This window comes from Pimephales promelas, chromosome 14 (genome assembly GCF_988280905.1).
Source record: "Pimephales promelas chromosome 14, fPimPro1.hap1.1, whole genome shotgun sequence".
NCBI classification, from domain to species: Eukaryota; Metazoa; Chordata; class Actinopteri; order Cypriniformes; family Leuciscidae; genus Pimephales; species Pimephales promelas.
This window is the reverse complement of record NC_142782.1, coordinates 20,836,881-20,849,054: the sequence shown is the minus strand read 5'-3', so window position 1 is coordinate 20,849,054 and position 12,174 is coordinate 20,836,881. Positions and strand designations below refer to the sequence as shown.

Genomic DNA, 12,174 nt, shown 5'->3' with positions numbered 1-12,174 from the left:
TGACATCAAATCAAATTCAATTCAAATTCAAGAATTGAATTGGAATTCAGGAGTTCAGAAATTCTGAATTGTGCATAAGCCTGATTTATATATATTTCATTTTTTTCTTTTTTTCTTTTTTAAATGTGGTTAAAAAATAATTTAAGAATTGCAGCATCTATAGTACTGAGTGAAAGTATTTTTTACTTTTGCCATTAAGTGTAATAATCCAGTGAGCTGACAACAGCTGGCACTCCACACGGAGATCTGATCTCACCATCAACGAGTCTGTCTGGGATTACATGAGGATGCAAAAGAAACTGAGACAGACTAAATCCAGAAGAACTGTGGCAACGTCTCCAAGACACTTGAAGAAACCTTCCTGCAAAGATACCTGAAAACCTATGAGCAAGTGTTCCTAGGACAAAAGCTGTTTTAAATGCGGGTGGTCACATCAAATATTGAATTTATCTATTTAGTTCTAATTTATCCCTTTAGAAGGCCTGCAAAATTCTGCAAAATTTGCCCGAAACGCCTAAAAAAGACCTATCCAAATTAAATTGCATGCTGTTCTTGAACCATTTGGAGTATATGCATGCTTTTGCTCTCTTTTGAAAGGTGACACTCAGAGGTTTGTTCCTAAACAGTCAAAATCACTGTAAGTCCTACTGGTCTTGAGTAATATAACTTTGAACACAATGAAAAATGACAAAAAAATTCCGCCTACATTTTTTTTGTGTAAACAGATGCCTGCAGATAACTACAGCTGGGAGCTATTAGCTGGAAAACACAACTGGATCACAGCATGAAGCCTTACCAAACAGAGTTTAAAATTTGATGATAATATCTAAGAAAATGAGTGTTTTACACATGTTTATCCAAGTGTATATCTAGGCGCTTCCCAAAAAAAGCCACTTGGAGACTCCAAATGACCCTTTGTGAACATAGACACATAAAATGCTGCTATTCTTGAATGCTTTACTCTACGGTCATAATTTTGGGCTCTAATGAAAGGTTACACTTAGGGCTATCATATTCCTTTGCCAGATTCACTGTAAATATTGATGACACATAGTAACTGAAGCATAAACACATTATAGTGTTTTTTTTCAATTCTTGAAACCAAACTTTCTACAAATAAAGAGACAAAACAAGTGCTATGGTACTAAAACACTTTAATATTAGAACTCAAACTACACACACACACACACACATATATATATACATATATATATATATATATATATATATATATATATATATATATATATATATATATATACACACACATATATATATACACACACATATATATATACACACACACAAAAAAGTGTGACGACCTGCAGTGCTGTGTCCAGTGATATGCACAGGCTTGGAAAAAAAAAAAGAAGCCAGTTCTCCTCTGCATCTCACCCTCCCCGTCCACTTGTTGTTTAGCTGTCAGAACCTCTCTGGAAAGATAAATGATGGGGCTCCTCTCCTGATAAGGTGCTGTCATTCTGTTCCAGTATGTTGTTTTTTTCTGACTGGCTCCCAGAATTCACTCAATTAATTTTCAGATGATGGTCTGTGATATATAAATATCACATATAAGTTAATTTATTTTTAAATAAGTTAATTTACAAAACATTTACATTATATGTGTGTGAATACAAAAATAAACAGAAACACATGCACACAAAGAACCAGGATTATGCAGTTCATGAGCGCACACGCACATCATGAGCAATAACATAAACACGAGCGCACACAACATAAATTAGCAGATAAATGTAAACAAACACACAAGACATGTATGTTTTGTGTGTTTAGCTATTTCAACTCACAAAAAGGCCACATAAACAGTGCCTATAACGTTACGAGCGCACACCAGAGAAACTATAGCAGGTAGCTAATGCTACACGCAAAACACAAACACACACACACGGCAAAAGCTGACGCCTCAACTGAGGCATGTGTTTGTTTTAGTACACCTAAACCAAACACATGTCTCAGTATATAGAGTCAAATATGGTGAGTAATATAATAAAACTTACTTTTCGTGACGTGAGTACCGTGGCCACCATCCAAGATCCTCTGCTAGTGCTAACCAGACAACAACATCGATTGCTCTCTTGCTCACAAATGTCCTCCCACTCACCACGGTCACGGAGAATACACTGTTCAATCACTTCTTCGAGTAATAAGTGCGTCTTTCTAATTATCTTTGCCATTTCACATCTGTTACCTCCTTTCACTCACCAACGCGTTCAATGTTGTGTTTACGCACAAGCGCGAAGAGGACCACTTTCGCTTTACGCACGAAATATAACGTAATCGGACGATTCCACCCACTAAAGCTGCATTTCAGTCTTTTCAGAAATTCATTGGCTATCAGAAAATAGCGTCATTTCATTCTCTATTGCAACTGGATAGATAAACTGTCACTCAAAGAGAGGTAGGTACAGATTTCACCAGGCGCGCTCGTTGGTTGTTGGAACCTCTGAAGACACCCCTAACACTCGCCGATTGGCTAAAATGACCTGTCAATCAATAGTTCAGGGGTCAGCGGCCATTTTGACATACTTTTTTCTCCAATGTTTACGTTTCAACTGAAGTTAGACGGATCAATAGTGATAGTGCGTCGAAGTTGTGATAGCGCTGTCGGCTAACGCGAAATGCTACTATTTACATTCCATGGATGTTTATTCATATATACAATTGTTTTGGACTAAAAACTTCTTCAAATTGGATTGTATGGACGCTTTTCAGTGAAACCAAACCATTTTTGTTGGAATGTAAGGGATCAGTGGACTACTTGGTGAGTTTCTTCCAGTTTGTGTTGGTTTGTTTTGGCTGTTGGTGGTCTGACAAAGAGACAGATTGTGCCCGCTGTGTTGATTGTATCTTAAAATGGTTTACGTCGTTCGAATCACGAGTTTCTCAGCTTTCCAAAGATATGTATTGTGTTTACTTTTGTGTTTGTGGAGCTTTGTTTTTCACAAAGTTAAACCTATAAACCACCCTGTGGGTCGTATACGGGACGTCGGAACACTAAACGGTTATTTAGCTCTAAAATCTATTTATGACATTATTTTTGAAAGCACCATTGCAGCAGTTCTTCTGGATTTAGTTTATCTCAGTTTTTTTACTGTTTCTTCATGTAATCACAGACAGAATATACCGACGGTTGTCAGACAAAAATATCACTGGATAATTATAATTAATGACAAAAGGAATGTTTGGAAATGTAAACTGATATTTCCTATTGACACACTGCTGCAAAATATATAAATAACTGGTGAAAAACCTTTTTTGGGAGGTGAAAATACCAAACTGCCTAAGACTTTTGGCACTATGTAAATTGCATTCAGCACTGATATCTTGGGTCTGTTTGTGCCATTCCCTGATTTGCATATTTCCTTAAGTGAACTGCATGCTAAAACAACACAGACGGCGCAAACAAACAAACATTAGCGAATACCCCCGGTGTCTGGTTTGTTGTCATGGATACTAAATAAGTTTGTGATTAATGTCATGTGGGGTTTTGCTGAATTGCACAGGAGTTTCACTTTGGGTCCTGTGCTGAATTCATCTTACGTGGTCAGCAGCGGTTGTGAGTAGTTTACATGTCTAATGTTTTAGGAGAGGAAGTCTGTGTGGTGCGGGCGGTGCTGCACTGTTTATGGAGCCTTGGGGCTCATGAAAGCAAGGTAATGTCGGGTCAGCTTATTGCCGGTGTGACAGTACAAAATTTTCCATTTCGCATGACAAGAGTGATATGTGTGTTTACAGAGGGCCAGTTCTGCCTCTGCCTCTCCCCTTATAGAGTAAGACAGCCAGTAAAGGGTCTTCAGCATACTGTTATGCTGTTCAAGAGCTTAACGCACTGTATGTGTGTATACATGCACGTGTGTGGTCTAGAAAGAGAGTGTCACAGCGTACGACGTGCACCTGGGTGCCATTAAAACAAAGAAACGCACACACCCTTGATTGTGCACTAATATACACACTCCTGCAGTTCCTTTGGACCTTGAATATAGTAACCTTTAACAGACTCACGACAGCTGTGGCTCCTATGTCTCCCTACAGCTTATTTATTTATTTCACAGAGGGGAACATCCCTGCACTTTACTCATCAGAAAGATGCACAGCACATACAAATATATTAATACAACTGCATATGATCAAAGGTTTATGTTCCCAGATCTCTGCTGAGAAACACGGATTACAGCCTAGAGGTCACACAGAGGTTATTCTGACTTATGCAATGTGGGAACACGGCTTGCATAAAAAAAAAAAAAAAACACAATGTGACAACAATGTGAAAGCTAAGATAAAAATGTACTGTATATGAATCTGGTATAATTTATTGCCACCAATGGTGTCCATACAATCATGTATGTTTGTATGCATGTACTGTATATGGACTGATAAATAGGCAGAAATGTCATGTTATACCATTCAAAAATGATTTTTAAGATGTATTATTTTATTCCGCAAAGATGCATTCAATTGACAGAATATTTTTTGAATGTCTTTACTGTGATGCTCTTATTTTAAACTTTCTATTCATCAAAGAATCCTAAGGGAAAAAAATATCAACACAAATTCAGCATATTAGAATGATTTCTGAAGGATCATGTGACACTGAAAGCTGTAGTAATGATGTTTGAAAATGCAGCTTTGCCATCACAGGAATATTACATTTTAAACTATATTCAAATAGAAAAGTCATATTTTTTTCTAGAACGGTCAAAACTTTGTCAAACAAGGTGTCTCATTAATAAAGAGGAACAATCTGAGGCCTACTTGAACCTTAGATGGGGGTATATAAGCCAACAACAACAAAAAAACTTCAGAAGCTGCGGCTGTAGATCTGTGAGAGGGAAACAAGTTATAAAACTGAAATGTTTATATTCAACTGAACTGAGCAACCTTTATGGAAATTTCTAAATAAAATTTTAGGTCCAGTGCTTGAAAGTTGGCATATACTGCAAAAGGCATGGCATTTCAGAACAGATATAGTCATTTTGATGGATATCTGTTACTCATCGCTTAAAGAACACACACATTTGTTTTTCTACAAGAGTTTCAGATGACTTCAAATGTTCTATACTGAGGTAATGATATTTTTTGTATCCTTTAAACCGACAGCTAGACCTCATTTTTACATTTCAATTAAAACATTATTTACCACCTTCATGTAGCTGATCTCATATTATACTATAGGCAATACCTAATGCACACATACACTTCTGAGGGTACTATTTGTGTTTCACTGCAGCCACTGTGATCTAAAAACCTGAATTTATCAACTTCTGACTCTGAGCTATATGCACATCGGCATAAATCGCATCTGAACTGCACTCCATTGCTCTGATGTGTTACTCTCAGCAGAGCACTAAAAGTGACCAATCACCATGAAATCAAAATGGACAATTCTTGTTTTTATGGAACATTGCAGTATTTATTATAAATGAGTTATCCATGCACATCATTATTTTTAAATTTATGTGCCCTCATAATCTTTAATCAAAATGACGTCCACTCCCTCTTGCAATGATCCCCTTCTCTGATGACATGTTTACTGGTGAGAGGGCGGGACAACCTGTCACTCACAAGACCACAACTACAACCATCCAACAATCCAATCAATCAATGGAAATTAATCAAAGTCCCATCCTAGATTTATTTATTTTTTGTTCAAGAGCCATATCTCTTTGAGCTAAAACATAAAGTCACACCCAAGCAACACACATCACCTTATCTTCCATACTATTAACATTAAAACGTTAAATCATATTACTGCGGTCATTTACACAGCCAGTAATTATGTGAATAACTGCAGTCTGGTTTTGCTCCTTGTCACACGCTGAAATGGCTGTAGTTAAATTGATTAATGGTTTCCTTCTAACCACAGACAGTGGACATGTTTCCGTGCCTGAGCTTGTAAATTTAAGCGCATTGTTGGATGCTATTGATCAGTCTATTCTATTTGACAGGATATTTTAGGAAGTCTGGGACTCTGATAGTGTTTTTGTTTTGTTTTTCTTAAAGAATTCTAGACCACGGGTCTTCTCACATTATTCTGCGTTGAGTTGAAATTGGTGAGGAATGAATAAGGGTAATACGAAGGAATTTAGTGGAGTTGAGTCGTATATTAAATTTCCTGTGTCAATATGTGCTTTTAGAAAAAGTAGAGTTGTCCGCTCAACTGTAAAAGTTTGCTGTTAGGGTGGATTTTTACACTGTCGCCACTGATATGAGTTTATTGGTATTCTTCAGAACCTTCAGGCCCACTTTGAGAGCTGAGAGTCCCAGCAGAGTTAATTAGGCTTTATATTGCTTACTGAAGCAGCGAATCCGTGGTTACACATATCAGAACCAGCTCCACGCTCAACAACACACTTCCATCACAAGGCACGCCAGCACACTAAATCCATCAAGGATTTCCAAAGCCGATAACTGCTGAGGATTCATCCACTGAGCCACGTTTGAAGGACGTTACAGGAGAAAAAAGAGGGTTATTAATAATTCACATATACACAATATGAAGAGAACAGAAATTAAATTCAAGTGGTCTGCTTTTGGGCCTGAAGAACAGCAGTGCATATGCGCTTTGTGTTTGCTCATTAATTTGCTGGACTGGTTAAGGTTTTGATCCAAAAACACATAATAAATTGCAATTAAATGACAGCAGAAGGATAATTATGCATGCATGAATGCCCACAGAATTTTTCTTTCAGGTTAAGCAAAATTGCCAAAGTTTGTGAAGCTAGTTTTCATCAAATCTGTAAAAGATAACCAAAAGGTTTTTTTTTTTTTTTTTGAAGCACTGGATTGCAATTAAACTAATTAAACTGCTTTGAATTGTGTACTTATTTTTTCTGTACAGTACATCGTATTTCTACATGTTTTCATTTTTAATGAGAATCGTCATTATTTAACTAACTTTTTTTTTTTTTTGCATTACAATATAGCTCTCATAGCCCTGCCCAAAAAAGTCAGTCTATAAGTAAAACAAACTCTGATTGACACATCAGTCAAACAACTCTATGAACCCAACATTTTGTAGTCTAGTCAAAGTTCTGGCAGTGAGACCTATACATAAACATTATCATTACATTTAAAGTAGCTATAACATGATTTGCAGCAGTACATGTTTTTACGAGGCCTTTTTTAGACTGGGTTTTTAGACTGGGCTAAAAAATGTGGCCCTTACAAGTAGGCTATAGCCAAACCAGAGAGAGAGAGAGAGAGAGAGAGAGAGAGAGAGAGAGAGAGAGAGAGAGAGAGAGAGAGAGAGAGAGAGAGAGAGAGAGAATGTATATGTGTATGTATATGTGCATGTATGTGTATACATACATATATATATATGTATATGTGTGTGTATGTATATGTATATATATGTGTATAGAGTATTTGTATATGTTGTATATGCTTTGGCAACATTGTTTGAAAAACTTTCATGCCAATAAAGCCCCTTTGAATTGAAAATTGAATTGAATTGAGAGAGAGAGAGAGAGAGAGAGAGAGAGAGAGAGAGAGAGAATTTTAGGAATTTGTTGCATGTGTCCAGCATCACACAAACTAAACAGACAAGTATTTTATGATCTATGAAAAAAACATTTTTTTTTAATCCTGGTGAGCTAGTTTAACTTATAATTCGTACATTTACGCGAATAGGGCTTAGTTAAATGTATAATTACGAATTAATGACTGAGAGGACGCAAAGGGCGTTTTGAATGCCATATTTAAATGCGTATGGTTATTGCGCTCGCGAATGACTTTGCAAATCAATTACCATGTCCCCATTTCTGTATGGGTTCAGGCAAGCAGCAAGCAGGATGAGCCCACTATAAAGTAAGGTGAAATCACCGTGCTGTCAAACAGTGTGACTGGTGCGAAAGCGAGCGTATACTGCCTCTGTGCGTCTCGTGCTCTCTCTGCTCCACAAACACCGATCGCGCGCTCAGAGCCAAACTAGAGAGCGCGAGACCTGGCAGCGGAGAGACATCGGGGAGGGAGAAAGGGAGTGTGCTGGTTTATGTAGAGGAGAGAGAGAGAGAGAGAGCGAGAGAGAGAGAGAGAGAGAGAGAGAGAGAGAGAGAGAGAGAGAGAGAGAGAGAGAGAGAGAGAGAGAGAGAGAGAGAGAGAGAGAGAGAGAGAGATTGGGAAAAGACTACCACCTCTATCCATCAGCCGAGCATCCTGCGGGAGTCACATCGTGCGCGCGAGCGGTCGGTGCTGCATTTCTGTCCGCCCGAACAATTGGATCATAAAACAGCATAGGATGTGACAGAGGGACGCAAATAAAAACTAAACTATATTTTTTCCTACCCCAAACACGCTGGCTATTAATTTATTATTTTGTTCTTTCAGTTGGGTTGTTGTTTGTGCTTTTCCTCATTAATGTGCGGATTTTTCGGCGAACACTTTCAAAGTGATGTCAGGAGGAAATGTCATAAATGTAGCTGAATGAATGAAAAGTTTAAAGATTTTTCATGGGTAAGTAACAAAAAAACTCAACTGTTAAAATTGGTTTGCTGTGTTTTGTACTAGTACATTTATTTCATTATTTTTATGTTGTATTATTTTTTTGTATGGGCGCAGCTGTGGATAACCGCGGTTGAAGTGTTAACAGTGCAAATCTTGATGCTCGTAAAGTAAGAACTACAGGACTGTCCGTGTAGCGTCCGATATTTCATGGCGTTTTATTGTTTTGCATTAAGCTCAACAGGTTCGCATCTGTTTCAAACTGCTGTGCTGAAGCCAGGGTTCGGTGTCTCGAGCAGAAATCGTGCCTTACCCTTTGGAAACTGTCTTACATGAGCTGAGAATGAATAGTTTTGCAATCAGCTTTCTTTACAAGTTATCATGATGTCTGTACTCTATAATATTTGCTGCCACAGTAAAAGCAATCTTTTAAAATATGTTAGTAATTTTCTTTATTATATAAATGCATGTAAGAATACATGTGTGCAAAACATGGTCTATAAATGATGCCTGGTAAAAAATAGACAACTATTTTGTTTCTTTGTTTTGGTGGAGAAATTGTAATTCTAACAAATAAGCTTAAGGTTTGAGTTTTTTGTTTTGTTTCGGGTTTTTTTTCCCTTCTTTTCCATTGCAACTGTCTTCCCTATCTTTCCTTGTGTTCCATTTCCCCTTTTTTACATACTTCTATTTACTGTACCCTACTTGATTGCTTCCCTTTTACCTCTGCCACTCAATTCTGCTGGTTTCCTGTTCACTCTTGCCATATTTTCACTCCCATTTCACGTCTCACTCTTTCCCACTGGAACTCTCCTCTTCCTGTCCTCCCACATTTGCCAATCTCTCACTCTCTTCTATATTCCCATCTCCCTCTCTCTCTCTCTTTATGTAGATGGGGTCTAATCTAAAGTCAAGCTGGTTGTGAAGGTGTTTGATCTGGTCCCCTCGACCCCAGCCGGAGTCCCCATGGCTGCTGGAGTGGCAGCCTGGCTCCCGTTCGCTCGGGCGGCGGCCATAGGATGGATGCCCGTGGCCAACCTGCCCATGCCTGTCGCACCGACCAATAAGAACAAGCGACAGGATGAGCTTATCATCCTCAACGTCAGTGGCCGACGCTTCCAGACCTGGCGGAACACTCTAGACCGTTACCCTGATACTCTCCTTGGGAGCTCCGAAAAAGAGTTCTTCTTCAATGAGGAGACTAGGGAGTATTTCTTTGACCGAGATCCGGATTCGTTCAGAAGTATTCTTAACTTCTACCGCACAGGGAAGCTGCACTACCCACGCTACGAGTGCATCTCTGCCTACGACGAGGAGCTGGCGTTCTTTGGAATCATTCCCGAGATCATCAGCGACTGCTGTTATGAAGAGTATAAGGATCGCAAGAGGGAGAACACGGAACGTCTTATGGATGACCTTGAGGACAACAAAGACAATAAACCTCCCAACATGACTTTCCGCGAGACCATGTGGAGGGCTTTCGAGAACCCACACACTAGCACCATGGCACTGGTTTTCTACTATGTAACCGGATTCTTCATCGCCATATCCGTCATCACCAACGTGGTTGAGACGGTTCCTTGTGGGTCCACGCCGAATCAGAGAGACATCCCTTGCGGGGAGCGCTACACAGAAGCATTTTTCTGCATGGACACGGCTTGCGTAATGATCTTCACGGTGGAGTATCTGATGCGACTGTTTGCGGCACCCAGCAGGTACCGCTTCATGAGAAGCGTGATGAGCATTATCGATGTAGTAGCCATCTTGCCGTATTATATTGGGCTTGTCATGACCAACAATGAGGACGTGAGCGGAGCCTTCGTCACGCTACGGGTGTTCCGCGTCTTCAGGATCTTTAAATTCTCCCGCCACTCCCAGGGTCTCCGAATCCTTGGCTACACGTTAAAGAGCTGTGCGTCTGAGCTTGGCTTCCTCCTCTTCTCCCTCACCATGGCCATCATCATATTTGCCACAGTCATGTTCTACGCTGAGAAAGGTTCCTCGTCCAGCAAGTTCACCAGCATCCCGGCCTCCTTCTGGTACACCATTGTAACCATGACAACCCTGGGGTGAGTTGTATTGTCTCGGAATGACTTTCTCTGTATATTTTTACACTTTTTAACCCTAGACGCACATCAAGTCACACACCTAATACATTTCAGCTTAAAGGGATAGTTCACCTAAAGCTCTCTTGTACCAATAGGGGTACAGGAGGTTGTCAGGTACCCTTAATGTTACAATACTGTAATATGCATCTTTTAGGAGTAGAAAGGGTTTAAAGTTATCCCTTTAAGAGCTGTTGTATCTCTAATGGCGCAAATGTCTTTCTGACTTGAGAAAATAACAATCCAAATTTGTATGACTGCGTAACACAAAATTAGATCATTTTAAAGAATGTTTTTGTTTTTGGACTGCACTGACTTTCATAAAAACAGTTTATCAAAATATCTTCTTTTGTGTTCCACAGAATAAAGTAAGTCATGACCGTTAGTAAATGGTGACTTTTTGGGAGAACTATCCCTTTAAGTAGGCTTATGTACATGGTATTATAAACCAACTAGCAACTTAAATGAACAACTGTTTACTATACATTACACCTCATCAAGAGAGAAGACGTTTCCCTGCAGCTTGTGTATATTTTCCTTCTTTTCTGCGTTAACTGCTATTAGCATCTAAGCCTAATGACCATGGTTGCTGACTGCAGTCATGTCCCCCCAAAGCAGCGGTAGGTTTGGATTTAACTCACTGCCCCGGGCTAGACTTTATTCATCCCTATTATGCACCAATTAATATTTAAGCCTATGTGAAGCAAGCAGAGGAACATCCTTCAGCGTTTCTCCAATACACACTCAGACAGCAGCTGCAGAGCTGTTAAGCCCCATTCACTTCAACCCTGCCTCTCATAAATCACAGGCCATTTATATGTGTTCATGACTGATACACGTAGACGTTTGACACAATGGTTTTAAGAGTATGTGTAGGATTAATTTAGGCAATTAGTTTGAGTGATTATATGGTGTATAGTTGAGTAATCGGTTGCTACAGCTGTAGCTGTTGTGTCACTCTGACTTTGAAACTAGAGCTGAAGTCAAGTTTAGATGTTTAGTTTAGATGGCTGACTGCCCTTGTGCTCTGTGACCTCAAAACAAGAAGATTAAGGACTTCATTTATAGTGAACAGTAACTCATGAATGTTACATTGCCAAATGGTTTGGTCCGTGAAGAATACAGTTGTGTCGGTGTTCAGTCTAGAGTAAGAAACATGCTTATTTACGCTTTTCTTTGAGAGTAGACTAATCTGTGTATATGAGGATGGCTAAACCTCTTAACAGGTCATTGTGTTGACCTTATAGATCAACCATATTGTTGTCTTAATGTGTTGGCTAGTTTTACATGGATTTCAGAGTAGCGCAGATCTCTTTACTCATTACTACATTCGCATCAGAGATCCAGTCTCCACCCGCATCTGAGACTTGACCCGAGATGAGAGCGAGAGAGACACATCTCATCAATAAATCACATGGTAGAAGTGTGTGTCACTGTGACTAATGTTCTCAGGTACATGTGCTGAACAATGTAAACCACAAAGTCATTTCCAACCCCGCTGATGTCATGTGTTGTCACTGCACGTGTGTGGGAGTGTTTCCCATTTAGTTCAAACCAGGTGTAAGGGATTATTTTTACATCCCAGATTTTGACAGTTGGTTGTGTCAGT

At 39.2% G+C, this 12,174-nt stretch overlaps 1 protein-coding gene and 1 long non-coding RNA gene across 4 annotated transcripts in view; one reads left to right on the top strand and one right to left on the bottom strand.

Annotated features, from left to right (window-relative positions):
- Window positions 1-1,137: 1,137 nt before the first annotated feature.
- On the bottom strand, window positions 1,138-3,019 carry LOC120461733 (uncharacterized). The gene is made up of 2 exons (XR_016146507.1): window positions 2,019-3,019; window positions 1,138-1,549 (listed from the first exon to the last, which is right to left on the bottom strand). It is a non-coding gene; the product is annotated as an uncharacterized LOC120461733 (long non-coding RNA).
- A 4,892-nt stretch (window positions 3,020-7,911) lies between these two features.
- Window positions 7,912-12,174, top strand: part of kcnd3 (potassium voltage-gated channel, Shal-related subfamily, member 3) — a 109,560-nt gene continuing 105,297 nt past the window's right edge. Inside the window, exons 1-2 of one of the 3 annotated variants that reach the window (XM_089119574.1) lie at window positions 7,912-8,472; window positions 9,353-10,529. In XM_089119574.1, the coding sequence (XP_088975700.1) occupies window positions 9,427-10,529 (1,103 nt within the window). In that variant the 5' untranslated portion in view covers window positions 7,912-8,472; window positions 9,353-9,426. The remainder of the gene's footprint in view (window positions 8,473-9,352; window positions 10,530-12,174) is intronic. The other 2 variants (XM_039679121.2, XM_089119575.1) reach the window with 2 other exon arrangements.